The following is a 25,109-nucleotide window of genomic DNA, read 5'->3' on the forward strand; positions in this document are numbered from 1 at the left end:
TTTCAAAGGCAACAACCTCCAGTAGGGAGCTCTCGGGGTTTTCTACACGCTGCTCTTGCCCCTTGGTCTGTCGCTCTGCTCCAATAGGTTTGCCCCTGTCGCCGAGGTTCTGCTCCTACTCATGTTCCGCCTTGCTCAGAGTGTGTCTCTGGGTTCTGCCTTTTATTCGAGTCAGCAAAGCTAATTGGTGTCAGGCGAATGCACCCAGAGTCAAGTGCCTGACTTTGCCTGACCCGATTAGCGGGACAGGTCCAGTATGATGTGTGAAAGATAATGTTGGTACTCTCAGTCACCCTCTTCCTCAGCCCAGTGTTTGTGCAAAAGGGGAAGGGGATTGATACTTCAGCAAATCCTAAAGAATAGGAGGGGTTGAAAAAACAAAAGAGAGGGGGATACCATGTCTCACCATCGGCTGCCTCACCCCCACTTCCTGAAGACCCGTCACCCAGGTGATACTCCCGCACTGGTCCACCGACAGGAACTGGATCCAACAACTATGGCCTTGTCCTGGTCACCTGGATGACAAGTCCCAGAAGACTAGCGCGAGAGACACCTTTTGGATTCTCACAAGAGCTACTGAATAACAGCATGCGTAAGATATGCCCGAACATACTGAGCTATCAATTACAATTAAAAAAAACAATGCACTTATTGTATGTCTGCACTTTGGGTAGATGCTGATCAATGGGAAGTCCGGCGTTAGATATCAAGCCTGTAAAGTAATTGTAATTAGTTATTTATAACACACTTACTACCCAGTGGTTTCTAAGCATGGCCCCGGGGATCAAAGCTGGGTTTCTCCTTTTCATATTGCTTCCAAGGCAAGCAAGTTGCTCCTGAGCTATCCGGCCGAGACAAAGTACCCCGTTGCCCCTGAGCTCTCTTGCCAAGACAAAGTACTCAAGTTCAGAACTCTCTGAATATCAGGAGGATAGCATTTACTTTTAGCTTTGTGCCCAATTTGTGGAGCTATCAGCCTGGATTGATTTTCCAATGATCTTATATTTTAGAGGGATATTTACTTTAATTGTACATTGATATATTGATGTATTTTTATTGTACATGACTGACATCATGGCCGAAATAAGTAAATATGATGACAAAAGGTCACGACAGTCAGCCTCAGTTTGGGGTATTGCCAAACATTGCTTTACAAGCATGAAATAAAACAGCAGTCAGGACAGCATCAACAAGAGCCTGGGTGAACAGCACAGTCTTTAACAGATGATGCAAATCGAAGAATAAGGGATAGATGCATTGCTCTGATGGGATATGGGATTCCTTCCATTGAGACTGACATCTCCCAAGGTTTGGCAGTTTCAAAAGTAAAACAATGGCACAGATGTCCTTTGCAGGTTTCATTGATATTATGTCTAGGGAATGCCATCTTCAAAAGGCAGAGGATTGAGAAGGATGCCAGCAACTATTCTCTTACTGTCTTGTTAAGTTTGATGAAGTCATGTTAGGTCGAACTGGATAGAGTTTCCCTGCCATCCATGTAGAGCTAATGAATATACATAACGAGAGGGACTCTGGCGTCAGTCAGCTGCTCTGTCATGCTTAACCAGTGCATCCTGCTCAAAGTTCTTTTACAGTAGCTGCCATTTTGCAAGGGTCAGCAGATCTGATTAAGCTGATGAGAGTTATGCTGAACATTATTTGTTTCTTTCAAGCTGCCTGGTGCAGTGCCATATTTTTCATTTCTGTGCTGCTAGTGTAATTGTCTGCATTGGGGCTAGACTTTGATGTTTTGCATTGTGCTTTTATGTGCATCCCATGCCCATGTACAGTCCAGTGCAACATGCAGTATGTAGGTTTGGCTGTGGAGTCGAGCACAAGTAATGTGTTGCACATTCTGAGCACTAACAAGGCATAGTAGGTTTGTCTTCCCCTCCCCATTTTCTCTTCTTCTTTGTTGTATTTAATTATTTAACATTGTAGTGCTCACTTTGTCTATCATCCCCTGTCCCCTCGCTGTTGCCCTGTGGGCTCTTGGAAACAGTATTTTCTTCCTGTATAAGTGCCTAACAAATGAACAATAAATAAATGCAGGCACAGTGTCCTTACAGAGGCAAGAGGTTCAGACAGCGTCAATTCTATTAGCAAACAATTTGGCTATGTAGTATCAGCATGTTTGCCATTTGGCTTAGCAGTTCTGCACTCAGCACACGTGGCATTTGATATTTTGTCCCAGGAGGGTAGCTCAGTGGCAAAGTGCTCGCCTTGGAAGCAAGATGACAGGAAGCAACACAGGTTCGATTCCTGGGTTCGTACTTAGAAACTTCTGGGTATTTAAGCGCGTTATAAATATGCAACTAAGACAACAAACAAACAATTCTGTAACAGCTCATTGATGCTGTGTGAGCGCTTTAAAAATGCAACTAAAATAAATAAATAAAAATAAATATTTAGCATTAACACATAGTACAGAGTATTACATGATAAAAGGAAGATTCAAAACCATATTGAAATAAAGAGGCATCGTGTTGATAGCATGCAGCTAACACTAGTGAGTTATGCCGCGTTTTATTAATATGAGAAAGAATATATCAATGTTTTGTGCATTCAGGTATCATTTTAGCCGTTTATGAATGAGAGGCTGAAGTGCCTAGTACAACACACACAGAGTAGAGGGAAGATGGATCTAGAAGTGTTAGGGCAATGGGCTATGTTCGCAAGAGGTTCACCATTTTGTGGTTCAGGCCAGTTAGAAGTAGTTCCTTCTGGTACGGTCTGTTTGGTAGAAGGAGCCATAGATCATGTTTCAGAAGCCTGAAATGTGTTCAGTTAATTAGACAGTATTTCCCTTTCCTCCATGGCAGTCAAGGTTGTGAGCAGCAGAGCTAAGCACTGTGTAGATAGTGTGTAGGGTTTATCCAATGTGGGACATGAGAATGTTTTTTATCTGTTATGTTAATCTGCGGGTTTACCTCTATATACACTTGTAACTTGTATAAGTAAGCCGGGTGAGTGAACGTTTTCAGTTCAACAGAGCTGACTACGCTCCCCGACTGGGCCTGCATGTAATACATCTTGTTATCCTTGCAAAGATGTGCACTCCTTATTTGCTGAGCGGATTTTTCTGTTCATGGATTTTGGACCTGCCCAAACACTGGCTAAACACTGATAAATGCCTTTTGTGGCCACAAAAAGGACGCATCTTTACCCACTGCCCATCCAATGCTGAAACAGATAATATTGCTAAAGGAGGATACGTGGAATAAGAAGAGGCATGCAACTTCCTGAAATGTTAGCAAAACAGCTACACAGTGCATAGGATCAACCATTTTGTAAAAGACTGTGCAACATGGAAAGTGGTGCTGCAATTGCAAAATGTTGTCTGTAAGTTCTCCTTTAGTCTACCCTGCCTGGTGCTGTGGTGTTTGTGCTGCTAGTGGAACTGCCTGCACTGGTGAGAGACTTGTAGAATTATTCTTGAGCTATGCTTTTAAGTGAATTATTGAGTCCAAGTACAGTCCAGCACCAAATGTGGTTAGTATGTGACACTTTATAGTCTGGCTTTAGTAATGCATGGCTAAGCATTGACATAATCTTTTTGACTGTACAGCAATGCAATATTGTCCTTCCTCTATCTAATGCTAAGACAGTTGATGACGAGGGAGACATGCAATACAAAGATGAAGGTGGCACCTTCCGGAAAAATGGGCAAAACAACTTCTGAATTAATATTATTGGCCATTTTGCAAAAGCCCTTTAAGAGCTCTTTTAGTCTACCCTGTCTAGTGCACTGATATATGTTCCATCTATTTGCTCCATGTATAGGTAATGTAAAGGGTGAAGGGTACTAAGTGATGCATGGCCACACCCAGACAAATAGCTGGCGAGGGGGACACACTGATGTGCATGGGTATGCCACTCATTTTCATGTATGTACCAACTGTTGCATAATACTGTGGCGTTTGGCACCAGCAGGAGTGTATTATCACAGGCTTTAAACATTGGATATAAAAAGTTGCTGTGCCGGAGGCTGCTCATTGGCGGCACAGTGCAATATGATACTAACAATTGCATTCAGCAGTCTACTATCACACATGGTAAACCATTGTCACTTTGCAATCTGACACAAGTAATGTAGCTGCAGCAATGCTACCCCTGTGGCACATTTGTCCAGGTGAAAACCAGGGCTGTGAATCTGTGCTTCTCTAATTTTCAAATGCTTTTGCAGTTCATTGATATTTTGTCCACCTATGTGCTATATTCATATCTATTGTAGTTGTTCTTTTTTTAAATGGAGCAGGCTGCTCCTTGATGCATGGCTAAGCACTGACACACATATGTGCAGTACTGCATACTCTTCAAGAAGAGTGTGATCCAGGAAGGAAGCATTCAAACAACAACAGTACTGTTGTACCACAATAAAATAAAAACCCAATGAAGGATCTATACAAAATACTAGACTTTAATCATAATAACAGGACTGACAAACAACCCATCCCTGTAAAGGAACACACAGACTATGTAGACCTGAGGAGCCAAAGAAAACTCTTCATATGAAGATGGGAGCCTTGAGGCAATCGTTGTTTGCCTCAATATTCACTTTTAATTATATGTCTTGAAAGGAAAAAACATGGGGTTTGTCTTAGATGTCCTACAAGGCCAGAGGGACAAACCACTCGTAAATCACATAGTGTCTTCGCTGGAGTATTGTGAGGGAACGTGAGTCCGTCTTCTGCCCTTCACAGCCAAGTAGGTTTTCAGGGGACTCTTGCAAGGCTGTCATTTCTGCAGTTAAGGTTTGGAGTACCAGTGCCCAAGCAATAGGCAGGCCGGATACAGCAAGAGGTTCTTGGGTTTCTGGGAGGCCCTGTTCAGGGTATCTTTCGGAAAGGTATGTCCCCAGAGAAGAAGGTCACCAGAGAGTACTTGCATGGGATGCCACTTCATGGAGCAGGGGGTCCTTAATCAACACCGTGCACCGTGCAAAGTTACCAGACTACACGGAGCGGGTAAGCCTTCTCCCCTCTTTATATGCTAATGCAGTGTTTCGAGATAACCTTTAGATATAGCATTGGATATTTACCCGTGCCCAATCTCTCTCCCCTCCCTCCTGTCACCCTCACAGGGAGAGGTTTTGAAGATATGCAGACAGTGCTCCCAGACGTGATGACCAGCAGGCACACACTCAGATGCCTTGCTAAGCCCTGATGAATGTGGCCCACTAATTTGTCCCACAGAAACCGGTCGGCTAGAGAACGACCAAACCTAGTGCACAACATGAACTGCACAGGTTACGCTCGTTCTGATTAAGGAACCCCTGCCCAAGTATCTAGGGGCCTTTCCTGTTTGAGGTGAACTACCTCCAGAGAGAACATTGCTGAAGAAAATTCTTCACTGTTTTAACAACCCAAACCTGCACCTGCCCACCCAGAGAAAACCTATTAAAATTAATGTTCATTTTTCATCTGGATGGCAGCCAACACATGCAAAAACCAAGGGGGTAGAGCATGTGTTTTTTAGCACAACACAAGTGCACAAGAGACGACTTGGAAAGCGCAATTAGATATATTGGCTTTTTGACAAATTCTTCTCCACTCGACATACCTGTTTGTTATTCCGCGCCATACCTTCCATCACCTTATAATGCTGGATTAATATGGTGAGAGGTGCCGATGGACAGATGTATGTTGTGAAAGGATTTTCTTCATGCTGATTGCACCTTTAAAAGGAAACCTACATGAGCAACTGTTTATGAATATGCCCATCTATGTCTGTGCATACTTTCATGTTATGTACTGTGCGGCCTAACTACTGCGGGTATGCCAATTATTGAAGGCCAGCACAAAGTATGCATATGGTGTCTTTTACAGGGATGTGGGTAGGTTTAATTATACTGCCGATAGCCGGTAGGCCCATCTGGGTACACACCCACCAACACCAGTTTTAAAAAACAGACACCTGACTGAATGTAAACAGTTTAGCATAACTGTATTTCATGGAAGGTTACATTTGCAAGTGCTCCTAACATTTAAAAAATCTGGGAGGTTCCCCCTAGCAGATGGAAATAACTCGCAGCTCTATCCCAGGCTTGAATATGCAGCATTCTGCAGTCATGCACCAATATTTGATTTATGAGTTTGAAAGTTAATTGGTGGTGCTTTGCAATGTGGCAATTACACTTGCCTACAGCAGGTGATTGCAACATTTGGCTAATCGGAGGCTCCGTGCAGTCTCGCAGAAGTAGTGTGTCTGCTGGAAAGCTATAAGCTATAAAGGCAGGGCTATGAACCTGTGCTTCTTTACATTTCACAGGTTTTTGCACCGGATGAGATGGTCCACTGATGCAAGCCCCTAATAGGCAGTGTTATGCACCTGCCACTGATACTGGATTATGCACTACTACAAGCTGTTAATAGGTAGCACTATAAGTACTGGGAGTGCAGCCAGATGTAATGTTGGCCTCTGTTCTGTTTGACACTGTGAACCACGGGGTTGTGAATCTGTGCTTCCATATTTGTCATATGTTTTTGCCACAGCCTGGCTGTAGTTTTTGTATTGATCAGTTATATATAAAATGAATGCTCCCTTTGTGCTGCTGTACAAGAACACATTTCTTAAGCAAACCTTTGTTAAGCAAACTCTATATGTGGATTTTCTAATGCACACACATTCCCCTTTCTATTTGCTACTATTCACTCTCCTGTAATGATACTCAATTGTTTCTGTACATACACCAATTACTAAAAGTATTTATATCATAGAACACAAAGGTCAACTCCTAAAACACCTGCGTTCCTGTACATATTTTTCAAAGGAACTCTAGCAATGATAGCCACACTGCAGGAGCATTGGAGATGCAAAAGGTCTGGGTGGGAGGGGGAGGCAACAAGTGAAAAGAAGACATTTGTTACTGACACATCCCAACAGAAACCGAGCCAAATTGCAGTATTTCTATAAGCCTTCAAGGCATATGCATATTACCATTCTTATTGAGAAACAAAGTATGCAATATTACCAACCTATTTACTCTCATAATTGCTGTTTAATGCCCAACGTGTAATGGCAATTGTAAATAAATGTCTGTTTCCCACTGCTCATTTTTCTTTTACTCATGATCACACAGTCACCACTCTGGGATATCATTTCAGATTATGGATATTATCACCAACCTCACCCAAGCAGAACATGAGAAGCAGGTGGTTAACCATGACCACAGAGAACATCTAAGCTGCTCAGTTTGAAAGCAGAACATGATCAGGATACTGTGGGTAGGTCAGTTGTTATGATATGATGTGACATTTATAACGCGCCTATACACCAGTGTTTTCAAGGCGCGGCAAACTGCCTCCAACAACCAACAAGCTCCAACAACCCCTCGTGTTTCCTTGTCACTAATAGCTGCTAATGGGCCAGACAGCTGGAGGACAGCATTTACCTTTCAATGGCTGTAGGAGCAGATTTCAATGTTTGCTGTTTACCCTTATCTCTGGGACAGGAGCTGATTAAAGAGAACCCCTTGAGCCTGTCTGCTGTGCATTCTCTGCTCAGGAAAATGAGGGGTATTTGTTTTTGTTTACCCCTGTCCCCCGTACTGGCAAAAGTCAGGGGATACGCTCCAATAACATTATAAGACCATCATGAAACTCAAAGAAGCACATAAGACAGAATTAAGACAGCAGAAGTATTTTCCCTTAAAACAAATGAGCTCCTGTGTGTGCATCAGAGATGTGATTTTCTGATATATATATATATATTGCTATATTTTTCATTGCCATTAGTACACATTGAATGGACCCCTCAGCAAAATATACCCCCTCACAGAGCACACACGACTACCTAAAACAGACATGCTGTCTCCTTGCATAATGATGGTCCTCACATTTGCAGAGCACAGAACAATTACATGGAAACAGCACTATATCTTGGGCAACCCTTGCCGCCTTACTACGAGGTCCCTTTGACGGACCCGACCTCAACGGCTGGTTTTAGCAGCCGTTAAGGAACGGGCCCGCAAAGGGACCTTGTTGCTATTTACGGTACCGCAATTTGCTCCTTCCCCATTCCCATTGAGCTCTATGGGGGCAAAAATGGGAATGGGGAGGTGCCTTGGTGAATGGGGAATTACCGCCCCCGCTCACCTTGGAGTAGGGTGGTAATTCCGCCATCCACCAAGGCGGACATAGTAAAATACCGGCGGCAATAGCTAATAGCGCCATGGTTACCGCATACCGTGTAATGAGGCCCAGAGTGGAATATTAATATTGATAAGCCGAAGGATATAATGTCAATTAATGTTATGTAGGAGAACTTGAAAGATGCACTTTCACTAGAATGCTTTCTACTGAGAGCAGACAAGAATATTTTTGAAATATTCCAGGGAGACTGCAAAGGCCAAAACATTGCAAATACTAATACAAAGTGACATCATTTAATATTGTTAGTGGGTCTAATGATAGGGAATTGAAGATAGATACTGTAGTTTACTGCTGTAATTCACACATAACAATGGTCGGTGCAAGAGCATTAACATGTAAACAACTTCAGAAGCCAGTGATTACTGTACTGGTTTTAGAGCACAATAGGTGTCCTGATATAGAGGCAGGCTATAACAAGGAATAGTGAGTGAGTTAGTTCAGAAGGTAAGGGAGGCGGTGGGAGGAAATAGCTGAGTGAAATTTTAAATTCTTATTCGGGTAGCAGTCAATTTAGTGAGTAAAGACCGGACTGAAGAAGTCACTGCAGCAATGACTGGGATGGTGTGTATCTTTGGTTAGGATCTGAGGAAGGGGATGTGTATATCAAAGATGTGACAAATATTGAACAGATTTTGATATCTGCCTATTGGCAGCCAAGTTAAGGACTTGATGAATGAAGTGATGTGGTCTATACGCAGCACATGGCAAGCCCAGATATGAATCGCTGGCATAGGGTTCATTTGGAACACTGGGAGGTCCAGATACAGGAACTCGTCGTAATAGTCAAATCTGCTGGAGATCAAAGCATTTAAGAGCAGAAAGAAAACAATCCGAGTACATGATTTAGATATGTTGGAGCTGTACACATGCAAATGCAGAAGATCCACCATCCATACTATTGATTCATGGACCTGAAACCCGGAGCCTCACTTCAAGCTTCATGACTAAGAATGCACAAATTCCCTTGGACCCATTCTTTAGCTCTCTCGACATCAATTGTCGTCAGGCGTAGTTATGTTAGTGCTGGTTTTGTCTCATTTTTCCCTTCCCCTCTTCTCCTCATTATCATAGTTATTCCTTAACATTCTGGACTGTTTCAAGGACTTGCAAGAATGTAATTGTATTCTCCCATGTTCCCTCCCTCCTTGAAGCGCTTTGAAACACATTGTGTATAGGCGCTATACAAATAAACAATGAATTCAATTTAATTGAATTCTACAACTGCGAAGGCACAAATACTTAAAATAAATACCTCCGGGTAGAAGCAGATGTCGGAGAAAGATGCTGAAGAACTGAGGGTCAGGTTTGTTAAGGCAGTTGAGTTGTCGAGATCACACCAGAGCTAAGCAAAAAGAGAGAAGAGATCGGTGAGTGAATGATAAAACTGCTTGGTAGACAGACACACCTGATGCCTACGGGATGGATAGCAATATGGCCCGGGTCATTACGAGTTTGGAGGTAGCCATGGGGTCCGGGTCCGGTCTGGCTGAATGGGGACTTACTGGGACATTCCGACCTATGCGGACCCAGTAAGCCCCCATTCAGTTTATCATTCCCCATTCCCATTTGAGCCCCCATAGGGCTCAATTGCAATGGGGAAGGTGCTAATAAGGTGCGGGCCCGTTATTAGCTCCAAGGTCCCTTAACGGGACCCGCAGACAACGGCTGGTCAGACCAGCTGTTCCTGCTGGGACCCGCTAAGGTACCTCAGAATTGGACGGTAAGGGTTTACTGGCACCGGCGTCATTACGGGTGACCGTTAACCCTTACCGCCCAACTCATAATGACCCCAGGGCACCACTGTTGGCCTGTTGAAATGTGACTGGTGCCCCATCCTATGTCACATTCTGTCACCTCTTGGGCACGTCTGTCTGTTTGCAAAGAGGAACATGCTTGGACGTTGGACTATTCCAAATATGTGTTACATTTGACTAAACAGTTAACTAGTTAGTGACAGTTCTATTTCCATCGTCTTCATCATTCAAGCTTCATTCCAAAATATAGTCACCAAAGCACATAAATAAAACATAACTTAAAAGTTATCATTACACCGACATCACGATTGATCCTAACAAAGCACAGTTCTATAGTTATGAAAAGCAAAGACATAAGATGTATGCATTATATATATGATCCTCACCCAAGAATACTTGCAGGTATAAACAGTTGATATAATAACTTTATCACAGAGCAATTAGATGCGTTGTCCTGCAGAGTTATGCTATGTGAATCCATGAAGCTACATTTAAAAAGACAATATTATTACATGTCGATTTGCAAAAACGCACAGCTTCTTGTCCTGACTCCACATTCTACCAATTATGGCTTTAGATGCATAATTCTAAGTAGTATAAAGTGTTGAATGAATTCTTTAGCATAATTTGTTATACTCACTTTTTTCTTCACACACCCTAAGGGCCGGGTGCCCAACCCCAAACTTATATATAGGGACCTTGCATATTGCGGAGAGACAAGGGGCCTCATTACGAGTTTGGAGGTAGCCATGGTGCTATTTGCAGCATGGCTGCCTCCAAACTCGGGTCCGGGACTGGGTCTCTTGAATGCGGACTTACCGGGTCATTCCAACCTTGGAGGACCCGGTATTTCCCCATTCAGGGAAGCCATCCCTATTCCAATTCGAGCCCCCATAGGGCTCAATGGGAATGAGGAGGGAGCTAATAACGGGCAGGTTAATAACGGGCCCGTTATTAGCTCCCTGGTCCTTTAGCGGCTCCCGCAAAGGGCGGCTGGTTTTACCAACGCTCTTAGCGGGACCCGCTAAAGGACCTCGGAATGCGGCAGTAAGGGGTTAACGGCACCAACATACTTATCGGCGCCTTTAACCCCTTACTGCCGCACTCGGAATGAGGCCCAAGGTCTACAGATGTTTCTTATGTAACTGTCCACTATGCCCGTGGCAAAGTAAACTGAAGTGGGAGAATGGAAAACCAGGCTCCCGTCCTTCACCTCTCGCGCTTGGCCTAGAGGGTCACGACCCAAACACCCGCCACGAGAAGAGTTTGCCCATTTACCAGACGACCAGATACCCTGGTACAGGAACATACGGATGTGTCCATCTGCCTGCCCAGCAGCCCGCACTGGCCATGCCGACACCTGCGGCACGGATCAACTAGACTAAAATCTACACGTCGTTAGAGATGCCATGACGACCTAGACAACGGGAAGCACATCTGTACAAATATACACACTGGACATTCCCACACCAACCTACACGAAAAATATACTCAGTGCTATGACGTAGGCGACAGGCATATTCACGGACGTGCATCTTTATTATTTTTATATAGGCTTTCAGAATGCAGAAACGCAAGACGCGTCATGAACTTTTACTAGCTTGCTCACGCTTCTCTTTGAAATCAGGTACAACGATGAGAAATATAATAAAGACAATACCGATTATGGAATTATATGCTCCTATAACTTAAAGCACCTGTGCACCAAACGGACAACTTATGCACCGGGCCAAAGTAGGCCTCAAACAAGAGCTCCCGTGGACATCAACAAGACAAGAGTCAGTTGCTGATCCTACAGAATGAGCTTGGCGAAGCAACCAGCCAAGGTCGCAATGTTGCAAACCCACGCTCCAAGAGCAAATCATCAAAGGCACGATGTTGCAACCTCGCACTCCGTGCACCAACGTTAAAGTCACACCGACAAATTAAACCAGACGCACAGTAGAAAAACAATATTAATTGTGCAGAATTATGCCTCTTTCACGGTCCCTCCCCACGTGATCAAGCCGAACCTGACGAGATGCCAAACCCGGGAGAACAGAGGCGTCTGGATCCCTCGCTACGAGACACTGGCAGATACACTTGAAAGGCTCAATGGACATCTGCAACAGTGGGAACGGTACCCCGTCTAGCTATGAATAAGTCCTCACATTGTCTGCATGTACCCATAGTGAAACATTGTTGCAACTTACAGGTACACCGAGAGCTGGGAACGACGGTGGTCCCAGGCTGGGAAGCTCACGGGTGCACCAATCAGAACATGGGGCTCTTATCACTGACGCCAGCACATTTAGCCAATCCTCAGGAGCCTTCATGTAACAATTTTCATGTATCTAATTGTAGGGACAACCCAGATATAACACCTGACTACACCTTGTCCACTAATATCTTTCTCTATATGTGTGCTATACTAACCCTACCACTCGAACACCCAATTAAGAGTGGCGATAGGTTTTTTGTTAACTTTCTGAAGTGATGCAAGTAGCGCGTCATAATACAGTAAAAAGGGCCTGCGAGCCCCACAATTGAGTGTGTGTCAGGACGAACGCGTGCGCTCCTTGACCCATCCCTGCCGTTTTGTCTAATAAACAGCAGAGTCACCTTGCTCCTTGTGTGCGTCTCATACTCTATCTCATCTTATCTGGGATACACACGGGAGGAGTTGGGGCCTCCCTGCCTGTAGGTCTGCGGACGGTCCGGCCGACCCCGGCAGAATTTCCCCCTGACAAAACTGTCATGTGACATTCAGTAATTAGACTCTCTCCTGCATTGTCATTATACCGGGGCTTTTGGCCTAATATTACAGCACAACGAATTGGTCCACATGTCTATGGGCCTCATTACACAGACGGCGGTGGACCAAGGTGCTCTTAGCACCTTGGTCCATGCCGGTAAAATACCGGCACCGCCTTGGAGGAAAGGGGAATTACCACCCTATTCCAAGGTTGGTGGGGTGGTAATGCCCCCTTCCCCCATTGCCCTTCCCCATTCCCATTTTTGCCCCATATATATATATTTCAAAACAATTCAGTATTTGTTTCCTGCAAAAATGTTGAGATAAAAATGTTATTTTGTTATTTTTATTTCAGTAAAACAATCACTGCATACCATATTTGGGGTTGCGGTAGCCACTCCTTTGGTGATCCCTTCCTGCACATTTCATGGGTGTGGTGTATCTGCCCATATAAAGACATTTTGGCTGGCAGATTGTGATTCATTCCTATTTCTAAAATCCCTACATCTAAATATAAGTCCCTGTCAAGAGAATCTTGCTCTCCCTCACTATGTTGTTCTATCCCTAGAGAGTGCTGCTGTGGCGCCTACCTAGTGTGAGGGATAGACAAGAGACTCACCATACCCTCTCTCACTACTCACTGCACGTTATTTTCTCTCTGTGGAATCGAGTAACTCGATTCCACAGAGGAGAGAGGATGGTAGAACTCAGCCACAAGGCACATCACACCTGTTAGAGCCATCAGAGAGGAAATAACCTGCAGTGGAATACGATAGTGACGGAGACCTTACCCACTCAAGAAGCGGCTGTTTCAACATAAAATTTAATAATATTGAACAGATGAAAGATTGCACGTGGCAAGGGTGTGCTTTACATTGAAAAAAGACAGATGGCCCAAGCCATTTATGCACGAGAAATGAACGTGCTACAGAATAGATGAAGACTGGGTATGTGGAAGGAAACTGGGTGGTCCAACAGAGAAACCTTGAGATGTTCTCCCTATTCCAACACGTGGATATCAAGACAAAGAATAAGAACAGTGTCTTTTTTATTTTTGTAATTGAATATGTTGTACTAATGACATTATATATGTCCTGAAGAAAGTGGAAAGGTTCCCAAATCTGCTGAAACCGGTCGACAAAATGAAGGTTCAGGAGTGATGACCTGAACCCTGAGACACACTAGACTTCTTTGTGAGCTTGGCAAAAGGACATCAATATTTAGGAACTTCAAACAATCAAACAAATAGGATTGTGTCTTAAACACTTGACCAAGACTGATCAAGTATCATTTTATTAACATAAGACGCAGTACTCTCTAGGGATAGAGCAACATAGTGAGGGAGAGCAAGATTCTATTAACAGGGACGTTTATTTAGATGAAGGGACTTTAGAAATCGGAATAACTTCTTAAACAAAGTGGTTCTTTTTTTTGTGATACAGTATGATGGGTAGAGACAGAATATGTTGACCCCATGACTATAATTGTAATCAAATAGATTATGATTCATGTCATGTCACTGGCAGAATGCATGGTTTACCTCTACTCACGAGGTTCATTGTCAGTTGCCAGCGGAGAAAATAATTGGTCAATCAGACCCAGTGTCTCTGGAGTATATCACACACATAGGCACAGCCAGGATCGTCTAAAAAGTGGTGCCTGAAGTTAATGTAGTTGGGCCCACTGCAGTGACATTAACATCTGTAAATGCCCACACACCGCTGCATTTAGACCTTTTGGGTGGGCCTTGCCTGCTCTTGCCCTACCTTGCCTACGACTATGACATACGGGGAACCCCTGGAAACACATGCAGTTCAACTGCTTAATAGTATAGTCCATGAACAAACATGCTTTTTTTAATTCCACAGCTTGAAGGAATTGGTTGAATTTTACTTTTAGTATTGGCATTTGAATTCTTAAAACGATGCATAATATAACAAATCACGATGATACATTACTGGCTACTTTTTCAGCGCTTAATGCAGATTGCTTTATTTTGAGAAATGCAGCTTCAAAGGCGCATCATTAGATCACAGCTCAAACCCAGGACAAAGTGCATGAGAAACGATTTGAAATTGACAATCCCTCGGATGAAGCAATACACGTGTGATCTGGAGACCACACTGTCCACAGCAGATGTCATTTCCTGAAAAGCTGCCTTTCTGCACCTGGTGCTGGACAGAGAACACGTAAATGTAAACGCTGTAATGGATGCTTACGATATTGATGACGGCTCCCAGAAAATTGATCATAATGGAGGCAAAAATAATGACGTTCCTGGCCAAGTAGGTCTCGTTGATCCAGCAGCAGGTTTTCCGGAGGACTAAGGGCAAGCACTTGTAATCCTCGGCGGTGGTTATTAGCACGAGCGCCGAGTGCAGCATGATGAGCACAGAGAACTGGATAATCATTGGCAGCATTCTGCAACGAGAGAAGAACAGTTCAGAGCAAGTACAACCCTCACCATAGGTCTTGCCCCCAAGCCCACCCAATACCCAGAGCGGGCCATACCCCAATCAATAGTGCAGTGAGTTGGCCAAAGCATGGATCCAACTATGCCAATTTTGGTCCTCTGCCATTTTGATTTTGCAACAGATGTTGGGCATCTTCCTCTTGGGGTTATACCAGTGGTTAATCCAGCTTTACCTGCATGGCTGCTAACCTTATATATTTTCACATGATCCAATTTCCTGTAGAACCAATTTGAGCTCTGTCTTTGCCTGTAGGAGGATTTTATGGGGTATACACTCAGTAACACTAAAGCAGCATGTCTTGGCCCATTTATATAAAGACTGGGCATTGCGGCCGATATAACCATGACTGGGCAATGGATGGCTCAAATGATAACAATTGCGTCTTTCTGTTTTCAACAGCTATTGGACCATCTTAAACGTAGGCTTATGAAACATGACAGCCTTGATTCAATGATTTTCACTTTAAACGCAGGCATAAAAGCAAGGTGTAATGCATTTTCACCTCCATTTGACGCTCTGCCCCATTTTGAAGCAGTGACAAGAAGAAGGCGGGACACTGAGCAAAGATAAGTTCTCCGCTGCAACTTCTTCCCCTGTCTTCTCAGTGTGTTTCTTTTTATACGTGCATGACATTTTCATTCAGGTGCAAAATTAATGGATTCCTATGTGATCCACCTCAGTTTTTGTAGCTGTTGAAAACGGATCTGGGTTGTTTGACCGAAGTCAAACAGTTCACAGCGGAATTGTTTGTAGTCGATTCCACCACATATCTGTTTCACCTTTGGTTAAACAAACCAAATCCCTGTGCCTGAATCCTTCCTCCCCTACCTACCTCCTTGCCGGCCGCCGGTCGGTGCTTCTTCTTCAGCCCTGCAACATCAGTTCCGTCCCTTTAACGTGGACCCGAGCTGACGCAGGAGGGTCCCTTTTTTTTTTTATTCCCCCACTTCCCATGTCATGGAAGCAGGGGAGACCCCTGCAACCCTCAAAGCTCATTATGCCAAACATGGAGAGCGGGGGACACCTCCGCAGTCCCTGGTCCTCATGTTAGGCATCAAACAAATAGTAGACCCAGAATTCAAATAAAACGTCCATACGGACAAATTGGGTTGAAGCTTGAAAACCAGGCGGATTCCTGAAAAGCATAGTTAGCATCCACGTTTACTTGTCCACAAGATGGAAAATGGGAGGAGGAAACGTGCTTTTACCTTATTTTTACTATTTCCTTTCCCTCTACACTTAGTGAGTGTTAACCTTGCATGCAGTTGGGACGTTGCAGTAAGTGGTAATGTTGGTAGTCCCATGCATGCAATTTACAGTTGTGACAAAATAAGACTGAATACATTTTAAAGTGATCTATTTAGGGCCCACTTGTGATCAGGCCCAAACATTGTGAAAGCAGCGCTTTAAAAGTCTAAACCAATTTGGTTCTTGCAAAGCTAGTTTTACTAAATACAGCCTGTTGAGGTCGATAATCAAAAGTCAATAGGACCTCATGTGGATTTCAACGGAAATAACCGCCAGCGGTAATTCCTCTGGCACTAATTCCACCGATTTTTGGGAGTTTTTGGATGGAGGTAAATCCTCCACCTTGCCACCCAACTTATAGTACGGTGGTGCACTAATGCAGCAGTAATGTGATGGTAACATAATTACAACTGTATTACCTCCGTTTTTACCAGCACATCTGTACTTGTAATGTGGCCCTTAGAATGGTCCAATACTAGGAGATACCGGGCCATATTGAACACTGTTTTCTTTTTTAAACCCTCCTTTCTGTTTTGAAACTTTGTATGGGCAGGACTCTTATAAACCAACCCCTTCAATTCCCTTTGGCGTCACCCACCTTAACTTTCTTGTGTCAACCATATGATAAAGAGTTCTTAAATTTAATTTTAACATGTTTCCTGTCCCCGCTCTTCCCCAACTTGCTTATTTTGCTTCCTTAAAAAATATAACTTTTGAATTAATTTTATATACTTTTAACACCATTCAAAAAAGATGTACAGTTGTTGCTAAAATTAATCAGCATGTGCAGCCAGGCTTACCTTTGTATTAGAAATAACACAGGACGTTAACCATTATTTAGGAACGACCTTCAGAGGTCTGCCTTTTGCATGGATGAGCGCTAAAGATTGAGATACGGACAGGATATCGTGCATTACACCTTATTTACCACTTCCAATTATGATCCTCAACCATCCACGCAAACACATACTCTGCACTCAACAGTCAAGTGATTGCAACCTACACAACTCCACTCACACACCATTCATCACCACCACCACTCGCTCGCAGTGCAACAAGCATGCACACTCATGCTCAGGATTGCACATCGTTTCATGCTGCAGACATTGCAGACAAGCAGAATTAATGATTTCTTCTACCCGGGGGCCTAGTTCTCCCCCTCCACTGCAAGCACATCCTTGATAGTTTCATCCTTTCAGGATACAGCAATTAATAAACTGCCCAATCATTAAAGACCGGTGGACGCTTCGGAGTCATTCACAAGAACTCAAGCCAAAAGGCATGCGTTTGCATTGGAATAAATCCTATGGAATAATAAATGCAATGATATTTCTGGAGTCAAGATGTAATACTATTTACTGATATGCAGATCTTAAATCCAAGCTATTCATACATTTAGCCCCAATAATGGTGCCTACAATTTCAGTAATATTAGGTAAAGGATGTCCGTCTGGTATAACACACCAATTTACAAAGATTAAGTCAATACAGAGCTTTAACTTGCCATTTGGTTTGTGTACGAAGAGAAGAAACCCACTCTGAAGAGGTGGTTCTTTCTATAATGCCATTCCTTTCCATCTCTTTAAGTTCTTCCTATTACAGCAATCCTGAGATGTATAGCTACAGACCTTACTTTCCGCACCGCCGGAACAGCCTCATGTAATGCATGTAATCTTTAAGATACCCTAACTCTTTTCTAAATACCATATGGCGTGATACCTTATTCAATACATCTCTGTTATTCCCATCTACAGCATACACTGGCTCTTCAGCATTTGGCTCAAGCTTTATGTCCAACCTCTTCTGATGAGACCAGCTCAAAAGAAGATGACTAGCTTTATTGAGAAATTACACCTTTCCTTTGGTCATCCTATCTTTAAACCTATCTTTAAATTGCAGTGTGGTCCAGAACCATCATACTTATTCAATACGTCTATTTACACTACTCTTGTAAAGTGGTTTCAAAATTCTTCTTAGGCATCAAAGTATATTTGACCCCCGAATCTATGACCATTTCAACATCCTTCCCTTCAATCTTAATGGAGGCCATTGGCTTTTCAGCATCAGAATCCTCATCTACATTGATACCAATATTATCTAACACATCTTCATCCATAACGTAAGGCCACTCCTTCTCTAAATCATCACATAACTCATCAACACAATCAACCATATCTATCTTTGACCTGCAGCAGTTAGTGAAATTAACATTCAGGTTGCATTATTTTCATAAGGCTTTGATACCAGGGCACTTCTCAGTCTTGGCGAAATGGCATATACTGTCACCCCGAAAACATTTTGTCCTTTCTTACTCATCTTTCTTCTCCTTTAATTTGGTACTCTTATTTTTCGAGCTTTGTTTCTTTTTATCCAACTTTCTACCTTGTATTCCTAATACTTCTATCACCTGTGCCACTTCCGTTTCTGCAAACTCTGATTCCAAACCTTTGCCACTCTGTGCACTTCATCAAGAGAGGGGTTATTATTTGACCACAAGGCTTCTCAGACTCTACTATCCTTGCATCTAATATAAATTGATCACCAAGTCTCTCATTAAGTGTTCCTCCAAATTCATATGTAGAAGATAGACCTCTTAGCGCACTGATGCATTGCTCTACAGATTCATTTCGTTGCTACTTTCTTTTCCCAAAGTGATACCTCTCTAATACTATGCTCATTGACTTCACATAGTGTCCATAAAGCATTTTATGCACTTTTCATAATCAGATACATTTTGAGATTCTTCCTCTGGGTAGATTTTCAAATTGTTCTTGCCATAATTACCCAAACAATACATGAGTAAAAATGTTTTCCTTTCACTGGCAAAATTCAGTCCATGTTATGATAACACATAATGGTCAAAACGATTCTGCCACCATTTCAAGGGTATACTGGGCACAACTTGGTTTTCCAAGAAATAACTTTATGTACTGCTATTTCTGGTATCAGAATGTCATTTTTGGTCAAAAGTTAATTCAACCAAACTTGTATGTAAGTACTGGGATGAGTAAGATGACGACAAACGTATTAATTACCCACTCATGTGATAAGGACAATTCATAATGGCTGCCACATTTCAGCACAGTAATAGGTACTTTCCTCTAGTGCAGGCTTGTCCAACTGCAGCACTTGAGGGAGGGATCCATGTTGGGTTTTCAGGATAGCCCTCATTAATATTCAGTAGATGCATGTGCATACAATGGGGCTCATTACAATACCGGCGGTAGCCATGCCGGTATAACAGGCACGGTTGCCGCCGGTATAATTTTTTTTCAGCGCCCGCGAATGGCCAATTACCAGGTCATTACGGCCCGCCAGACTCAGTAATTGCCCATTCGTGGCTTATTGGTACCGTTGTTACCAGTCCAGCAAACTTATAATGAGGCCCAATGATTCTAAATGTATGCAAATGTGTCCTAATAAATATTAATGAGGGATATCCTGAAAACCCCTCAGTATCCCGGCCCTCGAGGGCTAAATTTGGAGAATCCTGCTATGCATCCACTTTGTGCTGGTAGCTTATGAAAAGGATCAAAATGGCTGCTACATTTCGGCACAGCAATAGGTACTTTCCTCTAATGTGCCAACTTTGTTTATGCTGGTTGCTAAGGTATCCCAGGCGGCTGTGCGTTAAACAGCAGTGCCTTCTGCCGTGTGCCCTCCACAGAAACAGCGCTTCAGTTAAATTTCGCCACAACCCCTTAACGCAACCAGAGTACTAGCATCTCCCAATGAGCAAACTAAAACATGCATGCAGTACCGCCAACATACTCACACTTGCCGCTGTCTACCCACGTTTTTATTTTACTTGACTTCAACCTCTTCAGTCCAATACAGCAAACACTGAGGACGATGGCAATGTGACTGATTTCGGCACAGAGCACATCTTCCTCACACCGCATGGATGAGGCCACCAATACAGTTTCAGCCATCACAGGGCAGCTGCAGCATGGTCCGTTCACAATGCTGGTACTCGGTGGAGCAATCCTCATTGTTTGTCGCCACTGAAATGATGCAGCAAACATGGTAGAGCAGTTTCCTTCTTTCTTTGTATGAATGCAATGCCCCACTGACTCCTCTACCGCTCTTCTTCTCCATTCCTCTCCTTTCTAAAGATGCACATTCTACTCTTCTAAGTCTGCATTCTACATTCAAATCCATTAGAATGAAGAATGCTATACAATCGCTGTAATTCCTGTCAGTTATTTATTTGTAAAAAACAGAAAGGTCTTGATTATCTGTTCAATAGACTAATGGCTGAACAAAGTATCAAAATGGAGAATCTAAACTAAGTGGTTGAATTCCCTTTGAAATTGTTAAAAGGGCTGAAGCAATGTGTATCACGTCAGCATAAGGAGCAACGGTTTGTTTATAAGGTGAACATGGGTATTGGCTTGATTTATAAGAATGTGGCCGGTCTCTTTTAGATGAGGCCCGGTAAACACGGTGTGAATACTGCACACCAAATTGCACCAGACAAACGATTACATTATGTGTGCTGACATATTAGTACACTTGTCCACCCTGCCAATCTGTTTTTTGTCTGTAAGTCAATCACTGTGGACACATCTCATCTTTATTCCCTATTGCCCTACTCTGAAATCCTGACTGCACCCTCACCAGTGCCACATTTCTGCAAAGTAATTGCCAGAGTCTAAATATGTTCTAGTCTGTTTCTACCATCCTTGCCCACTTGCAGCCCTGCCTACAGTCAGCACCACCCAAAACTGACCCATCCATTGCCAGCACCAATAGCAAACAGGGGACAGTATCACGTCAAAAATAAGACTCTTGTTTGGTCTTTTTATTGCAATAGCTATTCAAACTATCACCTCGAATAGGAAATACCATAAACAACTGCACTGTAAAATATGGTGGAACTCTATTAGTAATATTCATAGAATGGAGAAATGCAATGCTGCATGCCCACTTCTATTAAGGAAACACACATTGAAATGGAGGTCGTTCACGGAATATTTACAACATACAGTACCTAGCCTTTAAACTCTAATAGCAAGTCGATAATGTCCCATCCCTCGCCCCCCTCGTTTCTGTCCATCCTATTTGTCCTGTTTTGTCCTTCATGTTTTTAACTTTCAATAATATATACAATATATACCTGCTAGTTTATCTTGAAAATATTGCATAAATATTTCATTTATGCATTACGACATATCATGTTTGATTCTGCATGCCAGGCCTTTATTACATTATCAATGTATATCTTAAAACATTGTTTCTAATATGAGATATTTACATTGAATTGATTTTTGTTTGTTCAAAGTAACCCGGTATACCAATGTACCTACTAATAAATATTTAACAAAAAAAAAAGACTCATTCAAGTATTCATTGTCATCAAACCTTAAAGTTATTTTGACTGGACAAAAATTGAAGAAATTGTACTTTTCAGTAGAGCTTGAATATTTGTCATTGAACTGCAAGTCCACTTCTGCCTACTCTGCTTTCAATGGTCAGTGCCATTAATTCGCAGTGAGGCTGCTATACTTTTAATGGAACTGGATCAGCACTTCAAATGCTCTCAAATGAAAGGGTTCTGCGGTAAATCATAATAATGTCAGCAGCGGGCGGATAGCTAATGCTCCCTTCTGAGCATCAGTCACACTGCTGGCAGCTCTGTGCAGCACTGGAACATTCTTCCCGACTCTGGACTGCTACACTTCACTGGGGTTCAAAGTCTGAATGTTCTGGTACCCTGGAGAGATGCAGCAGCACGCCAGATCTATAAGCTGTCTGTAAAAGATGATTTCCCAGTCTTACACTGCAGATCAAGAAATATTGCTTCACAATATTCCCGTGCATGCAAAGCAAACTCCCACATATTGCCAACAGGAGCTGTTAGAATGATCTATTTGCAAGCAATTCTTAGTTTCTTCTTCTGGTTTAGTCACATACATTAAAATGCTTTAATGTCAAACCTCTGCATGGTCCACGCTGGGTGGAGTAAGGGAATGTAATCTATGTTTTACTATTGCAGGTAGGAGGTCTCGGCGACCCTCGCATTAAGCAATGTGACATTTCCCTAGGTTGTGTAGGGGTGCAAGTGTTACTGTCCTCTCCTTAGCCCTCTGTGCTGCTAGTGACAGCAAATATGCAGTGCTGACCATAGGCACATGCTAGTGTTTGTTTAACACTGACTGCATCTGCACCTTGTCATATGCCTGCTTATCAGTGCACCCTATGCCACCGAACAGGGGAGGGGAAGTGCTCATCCAGTCTCAGCATATGCCCGGTGGCCCTGCCCCTGCCTATACACGTGTGATGCTGATCACTCCCACTCAAGCGTTGCTCGACATTTGAAATAAAGGCGGTGTGTGGGCAGAACCCCTGGCACCGTGGGTGCCTGACCTCCAGCACATTGTGGCACAAGCAAAGCGGTGCCCACCTTCTGCAGGCTGTATTAAGGTAGCCACTGTGATGTGGTAGGTAGCATGAATGATGCACACAGACTGGGCAGCATGCAAATGTAGCCAGCGCTAATTCCATTACCTTGAATGCATTCATAAAAATGGATGCCCAGGTCAATGCTGCTCATGCTGCAGCGACAGCCCTATTCATAAGTTTCACAAATTGTCCAACAATGAGCCGGGATGGAGTGAATCAGTCTTGCAGCAAGGACAGCACATTCCCTGAGTATTACTGACCATAAACATAACATAAATTAAGTGAAGTTGCCAAAATAAATCAGAAACTGCAGATTCTCTTCTAATTGATGAGACTCAGTAAGTGCTGGAAAATAAGTCCTGAGGCTCAGCACTGGCAAACACCTGCAGGAATTAAGCATTTAACCTCTTGCTGTGGGTGTATACCAACGTAGGTGTGAACCAGAGATTACATGTTACAACTTTGCTCTCTTTCATCTAATATCATCCCCTCCAGGCAGACTGCAACCTGGGCACCAGCCGTCATAGTTGTGGAATATTACACCCACCAGCTTTGGAAGAGCCCACCATATGTTGATGAAGAGAATGTGCCAGCGATGTCATTTGTATATGGATCCTCAATATGCAAATGAACCTGTCAAGCGAAAAACCTTGTAGCTACCAATAATTTGACAGCCCATTTAATACCCTCTGACTTGCTCTAGAACTCATAGCGCTGGGCATAACAATCAGCGCCACGCCCGTGCTGCACCCATGTTTGCCACTGAGCAATTCCAGGCAACTGACCAAAGGTCCTCTTTCGATGCCTTAGTAGATCATATAAGAGGGACATTTCCCTTTTTGCGGCCATTGGTCTGCTCGTGTGTTTCACAGCAATAATCGGGTATTTTAGGGTTCCTGTGCTTTAGGTGCTTCGGGGTTCCTGCCCATCTGCTCCATCACTGCTATATGATAAAATGCAATCAGATAACCTAGCTAAGACCACCACTCATGGGGAACATGTTTATGATACTTCAGCAGGCACTAGTGATCTGCCAATCATCAGGAAAAGCAATTTTCTGAATTGTGTTATGGTTTGTTGTTTTGTAACGTTGCGCTTCCTGACAGTCATTTGCGGGTATAAATAATGCAGGGTTGTGACACAGAAGTGCTTTATTGCTAGCATTTGAAGGGAGACTTTTGTGCAGAGAACATTTCCCATCTAATGAGGCACTTTGCCTGACACCATGGCTATGTATAGCCTGATTGCTGATGTCTTTTCCTTTTCCATTTAGCAGATGGAACTCAACTTATTTTGCATGGCGGCCATTTGTATTTCACGGGGCTTAAAAGGAATGCTCTGTTTCCAGAATGTACTTCATGTTCTGTGCACTGCGCTTGAAGAAGGACAGCATGTTCTATAATGCACTTCAAGAAGCGAAAAACGCGATGCAAAGGTGGGCATCAGCTTGATGCACGGGATGTTGCATCAGTTGCTGGCAGATGTGCAAATGGCAAGCATGACGAGCCGAAAGAATGTCAGACTCATGAAATTACTGTATTTATGTATGCAAATATCTATGTATATACTGTATTACTACTAAAACGCAACTTTTACCGCTAGGTTATTATGGCGGTTCAGTATTGATTGCAAGAGATGAGTGAAACATTGCCTGGGCGGTGCCTGTGTAATTCAAGAACACCCATGTTTTGATTTATTTACTGAACGGTGGTTGGTCAATTGCAGGTTCCAGAAGGCTGGGCCAGAAAGTAGAATGTTCGGTTATACTGAGATAAGATGAAAGGCCAATTCAGCTCACAAGTCCTTGCTTGGAACATTTTCTATCTGGGTTAGAGGAGGAAACAGCACTTTATTTTACCAAAGGTAGAGGTGTAGTAGACATTGCATGACCCTCTACCCCTCAACACAAGAATAAAAGGACCTCATCTTTGACCTTGATGACAAACTATTATGGATGATATTTAAACAATACTTATCCAAAACACGATGCAGAGGCATGCCGATAAACAGTAATTGATAACCTCTACAAACAGCCAGATGTAGAAATTAGCATGAGCTGAGATAGTGTAATAGGGCAGTAATCAAATATGCTATTCAGAGGTTTTGCAAAGTAGCCCTTAGGCCCTTAAATCAAGATCATAAGTAACTCCCAAATGATGCTCATGACCCCTATTTGTTTCCAAAATGCAGCCTTTGTTCCTAAGACTTTGAAATATACAATAACAGATGTGTATATCAGGCATATAGAAACACTGTCAACATCTGTGCAAAATGGATTTCTACCTAGAAGGGAACATCATTATGCAAATATTAACAAATACCCTAGGGGCACATTGTACAT

General features: G+C 43.0%; 1 protein-coding gene across 2 annotated transcripts in view; it reads right to left on the reverse strand.

Moving 5' to 3' along the window:
• ADCY8 (adenylate cyclase 8) overlaps positions 1–25,109 on the reverse strand; it is a 1,651,787-nt gene that overhangs the window by 388,755 nt on the left and 1,237,923 nt on the right. For both annotated transcript variants that reach the window (XM_069621638.1, XM_069621637.1), the window contains 2 exons: positions 14,861–15,062; positions 9,406–9,495 (listed from right to left, as the gene is read on the reverse strand). In XM_069621638.1, coding sequence (XP_069477739.1) covers positions 9,406–9,495; positions 14,861–15,062 — 292 coding nt within the window. The remainder of the gene's footprint in view (positions 1–9,405; positions 9,496–14,860; positions 15,063–25,109) is intronic.

Source organism: Ambystoma mexicanum, chromosome 5q (assembly GCF_040938575.1).
Source record: "Ambystoma mexicanum isolate Mex_15411 chromosome 5q, UKY_AmexF1_1, whole genome shotgun sequence".
NCBI lineage: Eukaryota > Metazoa > Chordata > Amphibia > Caudata > Ambystomatidae > Ambystoma > Ambystoma mexicanum.